The 20,735-nt window shown below is 42.1% G+C and overlaps 1 protein-coding gene across 9 annotated transcripts in view; it reads right to left on the bottom strand.

Annotated features, from left to right (window-relative positions):
* tacc2 (transforming, acidic coiled-coil containing protein 2) overlaps positions 1-20,735 on the bottom strand; it is a 72,936-nt gene that overhangs the window by 4,546 nt on the left and 47,655 nt on the right. For 2 of the 9 annotated variants that reach the window (XM_088917426.1, XM_088917431.1), the window contains 13 exons: positions 17,896-19,405; positions 12,878-12,938; positions 12,319-12,529; positions 10,419-10,468; positions 9,541-9,656; positions 9,018-9,171; positions 7,970-8,110; positions 7,372-7,464; positions 4,869-4,928; positions 4,301-4,366; positions 1,994-2,131; positions 1,490-1,566; positions 789-832 (listed from right to left, as the gene is read on the bottom strand). In XM_088917426.1, the coding sequence (XP_088773552.1) occupies positions 789-832; positions 1,490-1,566; positions 1,994-2,131; positions 4,301-4,366; positions 4,869-4,928; positions 7,372-7,464; positions 7,970-8,110; positions 9,018-9,171; positions 9,541-9,656; positions 10,419-10,468; positions 12,319-12,529; positions 12,878-12,938; positions 17,896-19,405 (2,721 nt within the window). The remainder of the gene's footprint in view (positions 1-788; positions 833-1,489; positions 1,567-1,993; positions 2,132-4,300; positions 4,367-4,868; positions 4,929-7,371; positions 7,465-7,969; positions 8,111-9,017; positions 9,172-9,540; positions 9,657-10,418; positions 10,469-12,318; positions 12,530-12,877; positions 12,939-17,895; positions 19,406-20,735) is intronic. The other 7 variants (XM_088917427.1, XM_088917433.1, XM_088917428.1 and 4 more) reach the window with 7 other exon arrangements.

The following is a 20,735-nucleotide window of genomic DNA, read 5'->3' as shown; positions in this document are numbered from 1 at the left end:
AATTACAAAATAGAACATCAAAATGATAAAATGATGTGTGAAAGTGTTAGCATAGCAAGGATTAATTCACAAAATTTGTTTCTGATCAGAGCAGCCACGCTGTTTGCAGGCTTTATTTCCTGGCCTCTCCATTACAGGGCTCTGTTTTATTTGGTGTTATAATACTCACACATCCTGCAGAACTCAGTCCTACTGCCCTCGTCAGCAGATGGCACCTGCACTAGTGGTGATTCTTGATTTATTGGTGACATTTTTCAAGCACTTGACTGAAAGCAGGCTGCCAGGGCGTTGATTTAGAAAGATACTCGGAAAGCTGAAAGCGTTCAACATTGGTTCACCGATGAATGTGCTTCTCAAACTACAAACATCTACAACTGGGCTTTCTGGAGGAGGTGAGATTGGTTGCCCGAATAATGTATCTTGGTGTTTTTCTTGCAGATGTACAGTAAATGTTTTCATAGCAATCTGTGATTGTGGAGTGAGCATTTTTCCCCTGGTTGCCAAGAACTGGCTGATCACAGAACACAGTGGACAAGTGTTCAGAAGTCATTTAAGTGCTACTTTGGGGGCTTTAACTCTCACAATGGTAGGTTAGATAGCATTCCAAATTTGTTAAAAACTCCTTAATTGGGAACATGATTTAAGTTTGACACAACCCTAGACGTAGTCAAATGCTGAGCTTCAAGAAGCGGTGACAGAAGATACCTGAAAAGAATGTGTCCCACTAACGCAAGCTCAGCCCAGTGGCTCACAGTAAGAACAAACTGACAAGCAGCTTGAGTGCTTACCTATCATCTGTGCAATGGTTTTCTCATATTCTGCAACTATCCTCCTGTAAATGACAACAGCAAATCAAATGATTCAATATACCAGTTGTGTTTTGAGTTACTACATCCCATTCTACCTTATCTGAAGTGTGCTTTAATTTGTTTTTTGTTCACATTGTATATTTTTAAAGTAAATACATTTAAAACACCACTTAAGCATTAATTGATGAAACTTTTTAAGCACTTGTTTGAAAGCAGGTTGCCAGGGCAGTAAGAAGATTAATAATGATTTAGAGAGCGTCTTAGCCTCTCTTATCCTGAGCCAAATCATGCTAATGAAATAAGACCAGCCTTATCTACACTAATAGAAGGCTGGCCAGCTGGACCGACCCACAGCCTACTGCTGCCAGGTCAGCACTCAAAGCTCCAGGCAGCTGATGGTTTATGGAAATCTTTAAGGAAATTCAGGCGCTTTAGGTAAATAAGGTTTACTCCACTCCATTGTGCTTTAAAAATATATCCTAATTAGAAGAAACAGTTAGCGTCCAAGAAAGAGGCTCCTGATCTCCGTCATAATCCATGCCAGCTGTACATCCATCCCAACAAAATCGGCTTTCTACCACACACTTGTTTTTTAAAGTGGTTTAATAGAAAATACTGTGCATTACATGTGCACGAAGACAACTACTCTCATTGAGCTTAAGCAAACCAGAAATAATTACCTCATTTCAACCACTTCCTGTCGGCTTTCTTCATACTTCCTTTGCCATTCAGCTACCTCCTTCTCCTTGGCAACAATCTACAATAGAACACCTCAGTGTCTGAGAATGCAAAAGTCTGAATTCACATTCCACATGCTAATAAAGCTGCAGTCAGAGGATATGGAATTTCCTTGGGCTCATTGGTTTCACTATGGGCATGAGCTCTTTCACTGTCAGGTTACTGCTGTTGATCAACTGCATGAGCAAACGTCAGAAAGAGATTGAAAAAGAGATTGTGCTAGACTCATGTCTTGACAGTCCCTGTTCAAATATCCACCTGGATGGTTTGGGGAGTCCTGACTATTTCACTCATTGAGGAAACTGTCACTGTGCAGAGGGTTTGACTGTGGTCATGAATAAAAGCAGGCACATGTATTAGTCAGTGATAAATGAATACTACATATCTAAAACTACCTCGCCTACATTTTGTTAAAACCTCAGTGCTCCAGAAAGGATGCATTTTACCTCTTCCCTGGCAATTTCCAATGAATGGTCGAGATCCCGGGCATTGAAAGGGCTTCCCTCTCCTTCACTGAATCCTGTCCTGGAGTACAGGGAACTCTTGGACACTGCACTGTCTGCTGGGGACAGGGCTTCTCTCTGCTGCTCTCACAGAGAAGAAACACAAGAGAAGCATTAGGCAGGATCACCACACAGAGGGACCGTGAGGAAGATGCAAGAGGTAGAGTTGAGAGGACACCCCAGGGTTAGATGTGGAGAGCTCAGCATCAAGCTTGCAGGCTTCTCTTTGCTAGTACAATGTTTGTTACAGAGATAGGTCTGCCAGGGATGAATATTACTTCCACTGCACTGCTTATGAAGACCACCTATGTCATCCATTTAATGAATGAAAGATGAAACTATATTGTCAAAAGCATCTAGCTAGAAATTGCAGCTGTCTACAAACCTGCTAATAACTGTCTGAATAGAAAGGTGATTTTTAAAGATCTTTTGGGTACCTAAATAAATATCAATATTATGACTTGATCTCCTCATTGGTTTTCATAGCATTTTTACGTCTGTGCCTTTTCAACTCAAAGAGAGGTGATCAATTTGGAATGAATCAGAAATATGCAAATAAGTGTTTATTGTCTAGTAGTTTAACTTGCAAGTTTGCTCACCTGTGCAATTTTCACACTGGGATTACCAGTAAAAATGCAGCTTCAGAAATGAGTATAACAGCACCTCTGTTTGAGCATGAATCATGGAAGTGTGAACATTGTTTCTGTCAGCTGATATCTGTATAGTGTATATATATGTGTTATAGTGCAACACATAAGACATGTCTGCTTGAAAGCAATTCCAGATTCCAGCATTGTATTTAATATTTAATGTCTGGATGGTTTATACCGTTAATACATCCAAAACTCTCACAGTTTCTCACCTTTGAAGGAATGTGAGTTTGTATTTAAGTCAAATTAATTCAAATACAATTTATACCTATAGGTGTCTTATATTGAATATATTGTCTAGCAACCGTAAACTATCGATTGTTATCGAAGTTTAAAGTAAAGAATGTAAAGGAGGTCAGACATTGCAGGTACAGTGTTAGGAATGCAAACTCCCTGCTCTGCAGACATGCACAGAGGGGCGAGGGAATCCGTGTGAGGACTGGGATACAGAGTGGTAAATCTTTTCTAAAGTCTAGTAGACATTGAGCCTCACTAAAGGCTGGGTTAAGTATCCCAATATTAATAAAACAAGCACTCTCTGAAATATACCTAATTATCAACTCCAGACTCAGAAAACCTACAGAATGCAAGTTATAATGCTCCTTAGAATTACTTAAATGCAGCTAATGCAGGAAGTGTGAAAAGAGTACATCAGTTAAGAGGTTTCAGTCAAGATAGAGAAGACACCTACTAAGGAGTGGAGGAAAACTTAAAGATTAGATGAAACCTATAGAGCAGCACTCTATACTCCACAGCCTGGGCGCAGCACAATGGACACAATGAACGCTGTTTCATCACAAAACAGCATTTTATACATTATGCACCTTCAGTCTATGAGCTCCAAGTACTGGAACAGTTTGTGTGCGCTAAGTTATAAGAAAATAAAACAAAAATAATCAGTATTTAAATTAGATAGACATGACAGTAATAAAATCTAGCATTTAGAAGAGCTGTCCAGGAGTATGCTAGTTCCTTAGAGTTTTCAGAGATTTATACCCTCTAATATCGAAACTCTAATGCATTACTAAAAAACTAGGCTGTTTTTTAGGATGATAACAGTGTTCACCTGGGCTTGGTTTGTCATCAGATTTTACCTGGACTCTGGCTGCCACAATAAGTTTATTGCAGGTGGATAATTATGCAACATACCCTAGATGTTGCATACACAACAGATTAGAATATGGGGCTTGGTGAGTGTAACCTTTGAAACAGGATTAGAACTAATTGGACTAAACCAACAATATCATTATGCAGTAACCTACAGTATGTGGATGGGGATGCAGTACATCAGGGAAAATGATGCAGCTCTCCAGCCCTCCCATAGGAAGATAAAAGCCCGTTGGTGGAAAATTTGTCCTGCTTAAAACTGTTCTCACACACAGCAAAGCTGAATGTAATTTCTGCTTTTAGCTTTTTCTTGAAATAGCAGAAATAAAACTACTAGGAACCAGAGGAATAATTTTACTAGAGGAAAAAAAGCTTTAAAAATATTTCCACACTTAGGCCCCAGCTCAGTGTTACTGAACATTCAGAAATGGGGAAAACAGCCCTCATCTGTAGAACTGCAGAATGTGGGTGGTGGAAAACTACAGTGAAATACCTTTGAAGAGAAGGTCATCTTGTGACAAAGCTTGGCTCCTGTTTGAGCTGGGACACTCACTGCTTTCTGGGAAGCAACCAAAGAATTACAGAAACTAACACATACTCAGCACAACATGTCCTTTGCAAGGAAATGTGCTAAGAGCTAGGGATGGCAAAGACATCCAGGGTGATAAGGTAGACTTTGGCATTGTTACTTCCTTCACAATGCTTCAGTGACTTCTGTATTGGTCCTGTTGGCTGCATTCTGTAAAGTGTTCTGTTTTAAATTTAAAACTAAGATGGCAGTGCCATTCTCAGGCAGCATCTGTTGAATCTGTCAAAGTGTGCAAAACAGCATTCAACAGATTCATTGCCCTTTTAGCCAAGGGGCTGTCATGTCTAGACTCCACAGTGATAGCTATCAAATGCACTGTGTTCTGTGGTGCTTTTGTCCATTTAGGGCTGCCAGTAAAGGAGAGCCTTTCTTACTAGCAAGGAGTGGGGAAGTGGGGAAGTAGGAATGTTTGTGTGGGGTGAACAATCCACAGAGAGGGGGGGAGGGGAGGGGACAGGGTCTCTTCTCTTACTTTTATTGCCTGTGAACTATCCGGTTTCCATTTCCTCATGGTTGGCTTCTTCTGGCAGGACTGGAATATGTGAGACAAGGCAGGTGGTGATGCTTGGGACACGAATCATGAGGGGACTTACTGTAAAAGCCTGTTATACCATCGGTCATACCATATACTATATGGGCAGGAAAACTAAGGGGGCCAATGAAGCAACACTAGTTCTCACTGCACTGTAGCATAACTAACCACAGAATTCATAATGAGCAGCACTGTTATGAAGGGCTTGGGAGAAGGGAACAGCAATTTATGTAGACTATTCTGGTGTTCTTCTTATATCTCGAGCAGTTGCACTGCACACAGAAGAACCTGGAACAGTCCTGAGTTACGGTCTGTGTTCTCACAGAAGATACAGGACACCAGACGTGCTTTCTTCCTCACATCTGCCATAAAGCCTATCCAATTATGGCTTCTGTCACCCTCAATGCCTGCTGAGAGAGTTCCAGTGAATGTACACAAGAATCTACACTGCTGACAGCTACTAATTCTTCATTGCAAGTAGAATTCAGGTGCATGAACACTAACTTAGCTCCTTGAGTCTGAAATGTATACTGTACTATTGCACTGAGTGTACTATTTTCAAGACATTTCCTTCAATAATGAATATACTGTATACAACATTTGCAAGTCAAAAAGAAACTGCAGTTTCTTGGAAGAAGTATAACTGATGCTCAAAAATGACAGCCGTCAGTGGGATAAGAGAAACATCTACTGGTACATCAGTTTTGACTCAGTTGAGTATTCATCAAGTTAACCTATAATCCTTAGAGAGCTTCTTGGCTTTGAATCCATCTGGGAGCCTTAGTGCAAACAAGTACCGGTGTGCTAGCCTCCTGCCCTGTGATGGGGTCTGCAGTCCTCCAACAGTCTCAGCAGCAGCCAGCTCTCAGCTCAATTGTCGGTTGGTGGTCATGTGACTGGCAGGATTAACACTAATCAGACACGCCAAGCCAATCCCCTCGGCATCTGTAATCCTCAGTGAGTCCGTCAGCAAGGAGAAGACTTCTGTACCACAGAATGCAACGACAGCTCTACTCTTCCCTTGCTTCACAACACCACTCCAGCACTATGTGCCTCGCCAAGCAAGCCTTCTACTCTGAGATACCTCTGTCAAAGGCTACCACACTCAATAAAAACACCACGGATTCTTATCGTAAATTAGTGGTCCATGGGGACTACTCCAGTTATCACTCTTGCTGGATTCTCAAAACATGGTGAATTCACTAATTGATTAAATGAAGTCACCTACTCCTCCGAAAACACTTGGAATTTCCTTTGCCTCAATGTGACGAAGACCTTGGACAAAATACAGCCTTATTTTTTTTAATTTGATTGTTTTTTTTTTAAATAGAATTATTTGTGTTTCAGCGTTTTTTTACAAAGTTAACGTAGTCAGAAACTATTGAGAAAAGTCGAATGAGGACTGCAGATTAGCCTGCACCAGAACCAGGGTAATGAATAGGGTTGAAATGCTATTGTTTCATTATTTAAATTTTGACTATTTCAAATAAGCATGCATTTAATCATCAAATTCCTAAAGTTCTTACACTGGGATATTTACTGAGGGGACACAAATAAACTATTGTTCAAAGTTAAACACAGAACCACTTATTCCGCCGGTCACTAAAGGGTACATCTTGTCATAAAGAAAGGATGATTCAGCTCACAGCGCCATGTGCGAAGGTAATGCCCCCAAAAAAACAGAATCAAGCATTTACAGAATATGAACGGGGATTTCATACCAACCACAAATCTGTTTGTTGAACATCTCTTTTAAAGTTCTAAATATCACAGTATGAGAACGAAGAAAGGAACCTAGTCAGAAGTGAATGAGATCCTGGATGAGAAGAAAGAGCCTGTTGCCCTGGAATCCAGAGTTTTGGACTGCCAGGTGAGAAACACATAATTAATCCCTATTGAAGGTACAGGCCTGCCTGTACTCTGTTACTCTGCTATTAGTGATGGTTAGTAGGATTCATCTGAAAACAAAAGGGCGAAATGGGATGTTTGCCAGTGCTGGAGGGATTAATTTGTCACATCCGTATTCTAGACATTGAAGACATTTAAGTGATATAGCAGGGCAGTCCGATGTTTCATTAAACCAATTTACCAATTCCATGGCCTGCTCATCTGTCAATTTCAGTGAGGAATTATGGGATTTTAATAATCCAGTCCAGAGTGTAATATCCCAAGTCACCTTGATGTTTTATATCCTCCCTCAGGACTGCAGGCAGGTACAGTAGCATGCAAGTCACTAAAGGGCTGACCAGAAAGAAACGCAAACAGTAGCTCAATTAATGGTGGCCCTACGAGATGCAAATGTTGCTGCAGTCATCTCATGTAAGGGGCTATGCCATATCCAAAAGGTTTTATGGATTCCAGCACACCTGTAAACAAGCCACTCAGGGGCGGGATTCACTGGGTTATACACACACACACCAGAAAGCCAGGCACAAAGCAGTACCTCGCTGTCTACAGAGGAGCGTGAGGAGGACTGGGAGATCTGATTGGCTACCTTCAGGGCTTCTATCCTCATTGCTGCCAGCACTAGTTCCTCCTACCAAGGTGGGAGGTGTGTGTTTATAGAGGAGAAAGGTGGTTAGAGCACAGACACTCACTGCTCGACCTTAGTTGCCTGTAGTAACCCTGCGTCATTTTTTACTTTCACCTTGGTTTTCATCTATATTATGTGATTGACCTTGATTGTGCAACACGTTCCTATGTTTTTTATGATGTATTCACTGTACACCAATGTAGTGGCTTCTAAATTGTGACAATGTGATTTACCCTAGTAAATATTTAAAGGATTGTGCAATGCTAACCTAAACAATTTTACTCAGGTAAATCACAACATTGTTCTGTATGAACGTCTTAGGAACACCTTCAGCACAGACTACTAGACCACGTCTGTGGATAGAAAACTAGGGACAGGGACCTAAAGAAAATTAAATCAAAGAATGACACAAATAAATGCAACTGTGCGATGTGTTTTCAGCAGAGTATCCAGAGAGCAGCAGGAGGTATCCTAAGGATTGATCTAGTCTTTCTGCTCTGATACACACCTGCAGCTTTTGAGCGAAGACAGGGGGGTTGGTTTCAGCCAGGTCGGGCTCCAGGTAGTGGAGAGGTGCGCTGGGCTCCGTGTGGAGGGACAGTCTATCTAACAGAGTGCAGTCAGGGTCTGCCAGCTCCTCGGGGGGAGTCTACAGGGGGAGGGAAGGACAGGGGCTCAGGGAATACAAAGTCAACTACAGGAAGAGGAGAGGGAGAAGGCTGTAGGCACAACACTCACTATTTACAATGAGGGGCACATTTTGATACAGGTTTCATTGGCACAGTAAAAGGTCATAACACTTTCATTCCTCCAACACAAAAAACAAATATTTCAGGTGGTAATGAACAAAATCAATGAAGAGCTCGCGGTGACGAAGACCTGTCCTGGAATTAACCTCAGGAGCCACCCACAGCACTGAGATCACTAACAAATATCCCAACACTGTCCTCTTGTGGTAACAGCAAAGAATCTCAAGCTAGACTGAAAATGAAACCACTAGATTACATAATTTTTTTCCAGGAGAAAATCAACCATGTAAACAATGGTAATAACTAATTCAGCAGAAATGCACTTTTCTGCAATATGTTCACAGTCCTTACTCTACCGTGTATAGTCAGCCAAAGTGTGTTAGTGGGTAAGTAAAATGCTACACTAGATCTTGCTAGGCATTTTACTACAAGTGCTTGGCATGAACAGTTCTTTAGCTGTATTAGTAATTATCTTTTAATTACATTATATATTGCTTAAGTAATTAAGGTGTTGAATGTACCTAAGAGCTTCAACAAAACAGATTGTCTCTCTTTTGCTGAATCCTTCGAGGAATAATGCACAGCACTTACTTCCATTTTTGGGCACTGAGTATTCCAGGGGGAAGATAGGTTGAGAGTCAAAGTTCATATTCTCCAATATAATGATAGTTCTGTGAATAGAGCTTAGTGTGATCTGACCTTCTCCTTCAGAATGCTGTTTTATAAACCCATACCCCTTCCCCCTTCCACTGCTGTCATACTGCCGCCAGTCCCCTTGAGACACCGTTCTGCTGCCCTTTCACTTACCACCTCCTCTCTGTCGCTGGCTGTGGCTGAGCTCAGCAGCTCGCTCTCTTGGTTATTGCTCTTTTCAGCAGACATGACATCCAGGGCCATATTGGCAGAGAGAGGGGACTTCACCCCACTGGATAACTGAGCTTCCACCTCCTCGTAACTCAGCCTGCCCGGAGCAGAAAGAAAGAGATGTTGCACACCAAGGTGATGATGACTTGTGACAAGACTCGTGAGACAGGTGGCGCTGTGCAAGACCTCAGTCTCTATGCCTCCGCAGTACTAGACTCAAGCCATAGTCACTAAAGAAAGAAAATGATACTACTGTATATAATAGTCATTATGATCAGGTTAAGAATATTGCTACTAGTGATCTTTGAATAACTTTCAAAAGGTATTTTAATGTTTCTGAAATTTAGTTTTAAATCATGACAAGCAGGGGAGTCATTTTTGAAAGATTATTTAAATGCTAGCTTGTGAATGAGAATTCCTCACATATTGCTACTGGAACTAGCTGTGCCTGTAGCAAGGCCCTTACCCTGAGCAGGGGGTAGAGGGCTCAGATGCCCGGACACATGAGCCCATGGAGGGGCTGTCCTTCACAGAGTCCAGCTTCAGGTACATAGGGGGCTTCTTCCCTGAAGAGAGGGTCTGCTGCAGAAACAAAGACAGACAGCATGTTGACCACCATGACCCTACTGCTACTCTGCTTGTTCTCAACCATGAATATTCAAAACTCCTGCTCCCAGACATGTCCGTCTGTCCTGTAATTCAAGCCAGGCCATCCTTTTCTCTTCTTTTCACTTCCAGGTTCTCACAAGACACACTCTTTTGTGTCAACTCCAGTTACTCTGCAGGTTCAGACTCAAAGAACTGCTTTTCAATTTCTCCTAACACAAAGAGATAGTTTTGGTAATTAAATAGCTGCATAAACAACTATGATATATTGACACTGTCATATTTATAAACCATTATAAAGACAAGAAAGGACTTGTTGTCCAACTGTTTTCACACATCACTTTCTGTAATGACCATTGCTATCCCTCACTGTCATGGGAAGATTTATAATTTGGCAATTACTAAGAGATGATTGCTCAATTAAGGTTTAGAGGAGTTTTAGTGAAGAGGTTTGACAGGCATCATAATGCTTCTGAGTGAAAACCAGATTAGTTGGGTTGTTCCAGCTCCCCTGTGAATTTTGCAGGGCTCTAATCATACATAGTAAATAATACATTCTGGCCCTTTCAATGGCTGGAAGACCAGCTGCCAGGCAGACAGGTTTCTCCACACTGATGGCACATTTCAGACCTGCTTGACTGTCAGCATGTCTCTCTCACTCATGAAGGGGAGAGGGTTGTCTTTCACTCAACACACATCTCTTTTAGGAAAGGGGTGTGCCATCAGGCTGATACTCACTGAAGCTGAAGAGCCGATCTTCTCCATGTACTCAATTTCATAGTCTGGCACTGGGGAACAAACAAAGTATATGAATAATAATGCTCACAATACATCTGCAGCTACTGAAAGTTACCACTAATAAGAAGAGTATGTTCTCAGGGAAGTACCGTTTTATTAACTGTTCCATTTACTGTCATGAATATTGTATTAAGTCCAAGGTCTGGGTCAGAGTCCAGACATGGAGAGCAGTGAAGTTAGACAGAGCTGGGAGACAGATTGACACAGCAGTCATTCTTCAAAATGACAGTCTGCTGCTCTCAGTTCACACAGCACATACTAGTGATCTCTGCTGTGTCTGAGCACAGCACAGACCTTGGAGACAGCCTTTCAGATGCAATAACGGAGAATGGAAAACAATGGAATGAGTGCATTATTTCTCAACATTCAGTTACAATCAGCCTGGAAAATGCCAAAAATCCCAACAACAGATCTTTTGCTGCACTATTCCACTGTGAATATTTATCTACATGAAGGTTGAAATAGATTCAAATTTTCGTTCTTACAGGTAGTGTGGCTTCCAGGTTGATCAATACAGACATTTACAAAAGATCTGCACCAGGAAAACTCATTGACAGATGAAAAACCAAACTAAAGAACATTTGGGTACATGTAGACAGAGCACTCTGGTCTGAAACAGAGCATGACCAGGTGACCTCTTCACAGAGTGTTTGCAGGGATCAAAGAGATAATGCAGGGAGGACTCCAGAGTGCATGCCACCTGACATACAGACCAGCCACCTGAGTGTGGCATGAAGAGTATCATGCCTGAAGGACTGAGAAAGCTGGGAAGCTACACACTGATTCCACATAGTCTTAACATGAACATCAACTTTGTGTCTTAAGAAGACAACACTGTATGCTAAAAAATAATTTAAATTAGTGAGTGATTTAAGCATCAAAGAACAATGACGTCAAGGATGAAGATTTATTGTTCAATTTATAATTTGCAGATTAGAACTTTAGCGTCATAAACCTGTTCGATTTCATTTTAAAATGACTCCTGTGATGGCTTTTGCTCCACGATTACTGCAATAATCTTTATGTATGTGCCTTTAGGCCTGTCAGATTCCATCTGTTGGGGAGAAGGGTAAGGAGTTATTCCTTGGGGAAGCGTGTAAATAATGGAGAATTTAATTCTTTAACAGAGATTAAATCTATCACCACTTTCTCTCTACCTCATTAACATTAGAACATGTATAATGTATTAGAAGAGCAATTAACATATACCAATGAAAGAGTGTACTCACACTTACAATTTGCTCTCAGGGGAGGTTTTAGTTGTAATCTCTATGGGAATGAATGCCTTAACACCAATTTTTTCAGGATACAGAGTAGTAGAAAATGACCACTGCAGCGCAGAACGATCTACAAACTTCACTCTACCAACTGCCAATCTCCAGTCCTTTGTGACATTGCAGGAAATGGCACAGTAGTCATAATAAGACAAGATGTTTATGGACATAGTCAAGACAGGTCTATCGAAGTCTCTCTCAATCTCATGAACTATTTCACCACAATTCCACACTTACAGACAGACATTTCATCAACCATGACATGGTTTCTGGTACAATGTATCTTTCCTGTTCACAGTGAGCAAAGAGATACAAACCTTTAGTATGTGGCAAGATACCTTAGATTTTCCACTCCACTAGTCTTCAAGTCTTCGTTCCAAGTAGGGTAGTGGAATGGAAAAGCCAGAAACAGGTAAGAAATTAATGACCAATTAACTAATTAAAGCCCTGGTTGGAACACGTCCAGTACTCACTGGACGTGAGAAGTTACTCACCCCTACCCTAAGCTCCTTAGCCTCTCCCCAAAGAACCTCTAGCTGGTGCTGCGCCCCTATCCCAGGTCTTACCATCAGCTGGCGAGGGGAAGCTGTTCTCACTGACAAAGGTGGAGAGATCGGAGGGCTGGGGGTAGTCTTGTGTGTCCAAGTCGAACTCTGTCCCCACCCCTTGAAACGTCCACTTCTGATTGCAGGAGGAGGCAAGCTTCTCCTCATCAGTGGCATGGTCCTCAGAGGGGATAACAGGTGGGGCATCAGGCGTGGACAGGGGCGTGGCATCCTGGGGACAGGAAAAGAGTGGACTGTGAGACCACATAGCACACCCTCTGATCACAGCACTGCCACAAAGGGGACAGTCATATTAAACCTCATGATGTGACACTTTAACGTATGATTGAACAGTGCCTTTGTGTATCCTTTAATGAATACATACAGCATTTAAAATGTATACTAGAACTAAGAAGGATGAAAGTAAGACAGACCAACTGTGTAGCTCTACATAGAAGAGGTAGACATCACAAGATATTCACAGGAAGCCTGAGAATACAGGAAGTAGGACACAGGGCAGACAGACACCATGTGAGCAGACAAAGAGAATGGGGGAGAAGGGGACACAGTGTGCACTTACCTGGGACGACTGCTCTGACAGGGGAGACCTCTTCGGGGACTTCTTCACTCTGAATGTATTACTGAAAAAGTACAGCAGACACCGCATGAGCCCTGGGCTTCCCTGACCATTTACAACTCTGAAACCAAAATGCAAGCAACAGCTGGATTTTCAGGGAAGGGATATTACTCATGGTTTGGGTTTTAAATTAGTTCAGTAAGAAAACAGAGAAAGAGGTGGAAAGAGAAAGGAGGTCATAGGGAACAAAAAACAAAAACAGTTGTTGAAAAACAGCCAAAACTATGCTGCAGTACCTCAGACACTGGCCTGCCACATATTTTCCTCTGTTCATTCAGATTGATGAACAGATCCATCCTCACCTCTGCGCTGCACTGCTGTGCCAAGAGTGGTGTTTCAATAAATATTGGGGATTTCACTGCATGACAAATTAAACACAGCTCCATACCAGTGCAAGGCTTTCACATTCTTTCTACTGCCTTTCTGACATGGACTATTCCTCCCTATATCTGTGTTCACTTTGTGTTTGTATCAAACCCCAAGACAGCCACCTTGTTGTTGTTTAACCATGTAAGAGAGAACAAAGGAGAATAGTGGCATACTACTGCTTTAACAATCTTATGTAAAACATATGTAAATATGTTAATGCATTTCATGAATGCAAAATTCCTGAATCGGGTACTGTAATAGTGTCTGGTATGACCATCTTCAACTGCAGTCTTCTAGGAATTGCTGCATAGTTTGCTCCATCCCACAGAAACAAAGAGGGCTTGCACTAATTCCCCATCTATGGGGGCTGGCAAGACATGGACCATGACCAGTTCTAAAGCGGTTCAGAGTGGACCACTCTGTTCTTGGAAGATGAAACCCGGAAGGTTGTTGAGTAGGACATGTGATAAATAGATAGTTTGTTAAGTCAAGTGATTCCCAATCTGGAGACCAGGTGGACTCTACATTGAAGTATTGATGGGGAGGGTATTTCAGATTGGCTTTCTTGAAGACAGATATGTCTTTGGTAAATGAAATATATCCTAGTTTAGTGGCAGGTAAAGAGCGTTTGGGACTTTTTTGAGCATTTTGTGGGTGGAGGAGTAATGTTTGGTAGAACATGGAGAATGGAGTGGAGCAAACGGTTCCAGTGATGATGATGAGCATGGTGGCATTCAGCTGGGTGTCTGCTCTGTGGGTATGTGATGATCTTGACCCAACAGGGCCACAGTGTTCTGTTGTTAACAGAGCCAGTGCAAGGGCTGAGGTCTGGAGGGTGGTAGTGGCAGCGCCCCGTGTTGTACTAGCAAGATTGACGATCAGATTGTTCCTTGTTTTAAACCTTGGCTGCTTATGTCTTTAAGTGCTCACGGAAGGTCAGCGTCCTGTCTAGGGTCACTGCAAGGTATCCCAGAGTAGGATGGTGTTGCAATTTGTATACTGTTGAGTTTCTTTGTAGCTTTTGAATTGTGGAGGAGGAATAGACTGGATACATTCTTGCAGGTCTTGGTTTAAGTTGACATTTTTTGCAGTTCAAGTTTTGATTTGTTCTCATTTATAACCTGTTTCAAGGTGCCATAACTCGAGGTTTGTGTTGCCAGACAAATGTTAATTTCGGGATGTGGTTTTTGGGGGTTCATTCATGTACAGACTAAACAGGATGGGAGACAATATCAATCTTTGAGGGACTCCATTTGTCTGTTATCCCCACGTATTTAGTTCCTGTCTGAGGTGAACTCTGTATTGTCTGTTGTTCAGCAATGGCTTCAATAGAGGATCGGAGAGACTGTTTCTTAAGCTGCTGTGAGGTTGAGGAACACAACACCTGACTTCAGGCTTTTCTGAAAGCCATTTTCAATGAAGGTGCTGAGAACCAATACCTGTTCTGTTGTGGTGCATTCCTTGCAGAAACCAGCCTTGTCCACACTGAGGACTTCTTCAACATCTGGTGTTATGTGTTGGAAAATAAGGTGCTCAAAGATTTTGTCAGGGACTGACAATAGGGGTTTTGTCAGTTTTAGCTATGGCAATGAATTTTGCGCTCCGCCATATCTTTGGGCTGGTGTTGGGTTGTGTACTGTATGATGAGATTGTATTATACTGTACTATGGAGATATTCCCCAGAATTCCCAGAAGTGTTCAAACCCATCCACGGCAAGAGGCCAGCCTTTGGGTTTATTGGGTTTGTTGCTCTCCTGTCTTTGCAGTGGAGGCTGGGCACTCGGTGGTGCCTGAGATCCAACAGTTATATATTAATGACAACAAGAATATAATCAGTTATAATAGACACAATCATGCTGTACAATGCATTAAATATATGTGCATGTAAATTTAAAAAGACAAGTTTTCTGACATACTTCAAATGAAATCTGGTGGGCTAATATGGTGGCAGTGCCTTGCTGAGCTGACACAGAATAAAGAGGAGTTTCCTGTGTTTACAGATGAGAAAAAGGAATTAAATGTTGATGGCCCTCTCATCTCCTCTTCTTCAGGAATACAGCTGTGACCAGAGCCTGAAAAGTGTTGCTGTCAGCTCAAGCTTCAATCCACTAAAGCTTCTGCAGCTGGGCGCTTGAGATTGGGGCTGAGCTTCTTTACATCAGGAATGAAAATCAGGCGCCAGCTGCACAGCAGATTGATCACTTTCAGGTTTTACAGGCTGTAGACCATTTTACACGTTAGTGATGAAAGAGAAATAGTGCATATTTTAATTTTTCAACCCTTCGTACTTGTGTTGGCAAATTTGCTGCAAATAAGGTAACAGGCACTAAATATCTAGTAGAAAATGTCAGCTTATGTAGAAGAACCTGAAGCTTGTCGAACCATGTAATGGGCCAAAACTGAGAATGTTATCTAGACCTTTGGATTCATTCCTGAGTTTCATATCTACCACTGGTTGGTTGGGAGGGTTCTTAATGTGCTCAATGATAGGACACAAGTGAGTTAATAAAATGAAGAGGATAGATATACCAGCATGGGGGAGCTGACTGGTTACTGCACTGATGGCCCTGACTGCGGGTCTGTACTTAAGTTTAAGGGGTTATTAAAAAAACTTTTCCTAATGAAACCTCCTGACATGTTCAGTCGTTTTATCATTAAGGATTGTTATTGAGATGATTACAGACTCAATGTGAATTGTCTTAATTATACAGATGTGGCAACACCATCATAAAATTGGTTTATAGCAGTAATTACATTGCAGCACAGTGAACTCATTCCCTCTTATGTGTAATAAGGCAGTCAAGTGTCAGTGTAATACACTAATTGGCATGGAAAGTGTTTTCTTCTGATATTTATAACCCTTCAGTTTTCTTTAACGCCACTGATAGGTAAAGTCAGACTCAACATTGCTTATGGAAAGGCAGAAAGTGTCTCATTCATCAACAGTCTAATAAAATCCAAGGAAAGTGACAGAAGAGAAATTAAATGTAACTGCAATGTAACTGACTTTCCTCATGGGCTCTGTTAACAAATCTTGGGCACAAATTTAACTGAGATTTCTTATAATGAGTCAGTACTCAATATATACCATGGAAACACTATCACATTAATTCAATCCTCTCCTTTCTTTAGAATCGAGCAGAACATAAACAATAAAGACAGTTTGTGGTGTTTACATTAGCTCACTAAAGAAGACACAACAGTTGCTTTTTGGCACTCAAAGCAGGAAGAGCTGGGATAAAGACAAACAACGGATCATCTCACACTCATTCAACAGCTCCAGGTCTTTCCAATGTGTATTTCAAACAGCAATCTGTTTGACAAACAGCCTGCAGAGAGTGAATAAAGCCTGCCCTATGAAGATGGTGTTTGGCTTCTCCAAAAGAAATGTACTCAATAAATATTCATGAGTTCTGACAGGCAGGCTCTCGTTAGAGCTGTACAGGCACCAGTTGTAGTGCATTTGAAAACCAGACGTCCTCAGATTTGTTGAGCTCCAAGACAACATGCTGAGAAGATGTGAGACTGGAATGGTGATAGAGATAAACCCCTGCCAAGTGAATCTGACAGGGGAAACGACGCGGGACAAAAGAACAGCTTTTCCTCTCCACTTGGGGAAATAACTGCGGATCCTCCCTGCTGCCATCAATTTCCAGATTCATTAAACACGAATACTCCATGCCTTGTCATGACCGTGTGCTACACACCAAATTGCCATATTTATTTAAGTTACCTTAATGCATTAATATTAACAATCATTGTTTAACCCTCATTGTACGTTCAGAGACCTCTGCCTTTCTCCTACTAAAAAATATTTTATTTAGAAGGCACTTAATTATACTGCTGCAGTAATGGGCAGAGCTCATTTATTGTTGTGCCTTTAGCAGTCTGTTTAGATCATTAACTATCTATTTGTAAAACTGAAAGCCAGTGAGGGAGGGGTGGTGGATAGAGGGTCTTCCATTAAAAGCGATGAGGTTAGGGACGGAAGCTTGCAGTTAACTAAAGCCACAGCAGGGAATAGAGAGCAGGCATGCTTAGCCTAGCCACTGTATATATTTCTCAGCAGTGGAACTTGATTTGAGGTACTTACAACAGACAACACAGAGACATCACATCTGCGAGCATCCTGTGACACACGAAAACACACAGAGAGGTGACAGACAGACAGACAGAAGACACTAACAAAGGAGTTGCACTGACAGACGCACAGACTAGACAAAGTCTTGAAAAGAGCAAGAAAAAAATCTTAATGCTGAGTATTATGCCATGGAACTTGTGCATGTTCTTTATATGCTGTACAATCACACAAGGAAAATATCCTGGAGAACGTGACTATACTGTGTTGTCTGAGTAGTTAGTGACAAAAACGCCATAGGGCTAAAGTCTAGAGTATATGAAAAGCTCAGAGTAACTAATACCCAGAGAGTAAGCTCTGATAACCTCTCTTATGTGACATCACCAGGAATACCTCTACTGTGCACACTTCATGAACCGCACAGGAAAGAGGTTTTTCTCTATTACATAAAGCCACAAAGCAATAACAATTAAAAGCAAACAGAAGATGATTCAGTCAGAAAGCTTCTACTTACGTCTTTATTGGAGTCTTCTTTTTCTTTACAGGCTTGTTTTGATTGGCTTCGTCGATCCCATTTGTCTCATTGTCATTGGCGGGCACCTCAAAGGAGGCAGAGTTCTTAGGAGGAGAGTTCCCCAACTTGTTCGATGGCTTGAATGGGTCAATGGAGTCATCAAAAGTATCTAGGTCAAAGTTATAATTGCCCTGGATCTGCTTGGGTGAGTTGGGGATGGCATTGTTTGAGGAGAAAGGGTTGAAGTTGGGGTCCTCCCACTTGCTGGGATCAAAGTTGTAAGAGACCTTTGGGATCGGGATCTCATCACTATCAGTGGACTGTGGGGGCGGAGCATTGTCCACTGCAGGGGGTTTCTTACCCCCTAACTTTGGCTTCCTTAGAGGCATCTTGGCACCCGGCTTCTTGCCCAGTCTCTTGGGAGGAGGGGTGCCGTCCCGTGACGTCTCTCCACTCTCACGCTCCTCTGAGTAGTCAAACTCCAGCCTGACTGATTGGCGCTTGTTCAGAGGAGTCTCCTCTATGCTTGCAGGAGGAACAGGATTGTCTGGAGCCTCGGGAGGTTCAGAAGCTGCACTGAATGCTACCCCTTTCCTGCAAGCAACAGGTGAGTTGGGTACTTTGCTGCCTCCTGTGCAGAATGGATTTATCTCCTCAAAGTTGTCAGGGTCCCACTTGTATGTGGCTTTGGGAGGTACAGGGAGATCCTCGTCTGGGACTGGTGGACTGGCTGAAGGACAGGCTTGCTCAGGGGGAGGCAGAGACTGTATCTCCTCCGACTTTGCTTTTACTGTCTCAGCACCAGACCCTTCTACTTCAGTGATGCTTTCGGCCGTCTTGGGAGTGATTTCAGGTTTCTGTTTTGTCTTGGTCTTCCTCTTCACAGATACCTCTGGGCTAGCAGGGGATAAACTCTCTTCCTCTCGGTTCTGGGGTGGACTCTCAGGCCTTGGTTTTGCTTTCTTCTTCCCAGAGCCCTCAAGGCCACAGTCAGGGACAATCTTCTCATCTGGAGGACTCTGTGGAGGACTTTCGACCTTCTGTTTGACTGAGGGTCTCTTCTTCAGAGATGCAGGCCTGGGCTTCTTGGTCTTTCTGAGTGTGCCGGGTGCACTCTCTGTCCCCACGCTGAAGGCCTCAGCACGGAGCTGTGATCTGTCTGGTCCTGAACCGTCCTCCTTCCCAGCCCCGTCGAACTCCCCTGCCTGCAGGCTAAGAGAACGGGTCAAGGGGCACCTGGAGACTGGCAGGGAGTCTGTGGACCTCCGGCGGCTGTGATTCTTGGGATCAGAGCTGCACTGGTCTGGGGAACCAGGGAAAAGCGTGGAAATCTGAAATGGGTCAACAGTCTCAAGGTTCTCAAAATTTAAGTTATAGGTGCCACTGCTGGCTATGGGCTTGTCCTCATCAAAGACACTGGAGAAAGATCGGCAGGGTGGACGGAAGGGGGGTTCAGAGACCGGCTCGCTGAGAGTAACATCAGGGCCAGAGGCAAAGTCTGAGCAGAAGCCTGGAAAGGCATATTACAAGGCACATCGTCACCAAAGCATCAAATTGCAAATCTGAACACACTCAACATACTGTATGGAATGGAATGGGAGGTCAAGTAATCAACTATGACCACAATCTGTGTTCCGTGTGCTTATGATTACCCTACAGTGCCTTCCTTTTTAACATTTAACAGAATGCAAATCAAATGGAAATTCAAAAGAAAAAAATATAAGACAAAATTAATAAAAGTTCAATATATCAATCAATATATATAGACAATTTATGGCTGCAGTTTTTATTTGTGGGTTTATATTGTAAGCGCTGTCCTAGTACTACTGTAACGTGACCATCATCACAGGCTGAATCTGGAAAACATATTTACACTGGGGTGCCTCAGTAAACAGCAGTGAAACAGGTCACTTTGGGAAGCAGGCATTTATGGTAAGTGATGCAGCAGGCCACTTTGAATGTTGGGAATTTTTTTCCATGTTCTCTCTATGGCTCGATTGGGTGAACTATAGGAAGTGAGGCATTTTATGGAATGGACACTAGTTATTGAAATCTGCACAACCAGTATGCCAAAAGATCTAACACAATTAATTAATAACCACTAAATTATTAATTGAAGCACTTGCCACAGCCAAGCAGGAAAAAAAAACATATTATGAAAATAAACCAATGAGTGTAGCTGCACACAGGAGCGGGACTATGTACGACCATAGTAATATACTGTACTATGTATTACTAACATTAAACCCTGTTAAGAAAAAGAGAGTCGGCATTTCTCTACTGTGATTTTTTTTTCTGTAAGGTATCTTTGAGCCATAGAACTTTTACTGTTTCCATGGGCAGATATACTGTAAAATCAGTGCTGCTTATAGTAGTCAAAGCTTCACAAAAAAGCAGGAAGATCCTGTGTGTAGTTATATTTGTGGTTCGCAATAAAAACTTAGAACTTAATTTTGGGCTGTAGTTCAGACAACATCTCTGACTACATAGTGTTGTGTTGAGCATAGAGGATGAGCACAGAGCACTTTATGACCCTACAGTGGGCCTTTCTGTCAGAAAATGCTAATCAGCAAACAGAGCTGATTGACCTCTTCTTACACCCCCTCAAAACCCTGTACATGCACTGGAGGATTAAATGCAATCTTTACTTTTTCAGTCAGTTTTGAAAGTCAGTTTTCATGCGCTCCTTCTTGAAAACTGCTTCAAATTAATAATAAACTTAGAATATAACATCCATCACCTGAACAATTATTTTTCAGTTTTAAGGTAGTTTGGCTGTTGTAAAGCCATAAATTCATAACTGTTACAAAAGAAGAAGTTATGAGCCTACAGAAGGAAAT

Source organism: Atractosteus spatula, chromosome 5, assembly GCF_055471065.1.
Source record: "Atractosteus spatula isolate fAtrSpa1 chromosome 5, fAtrSpa1.hap1, whole genome shotgun sequence".
Classification (NCBI taxonomy): Eukaryota; Metazoa; Chordata; class Actinopteri; order Semionotiformes; family Lepisosteidae; genus Atractosteus; species Atractosteus spatula.
The sequence above is the reverse complement of the archived record's forward strand: the minus strand, read 5'-3'. Positions and strand labels throughout refer to the sequence as shown.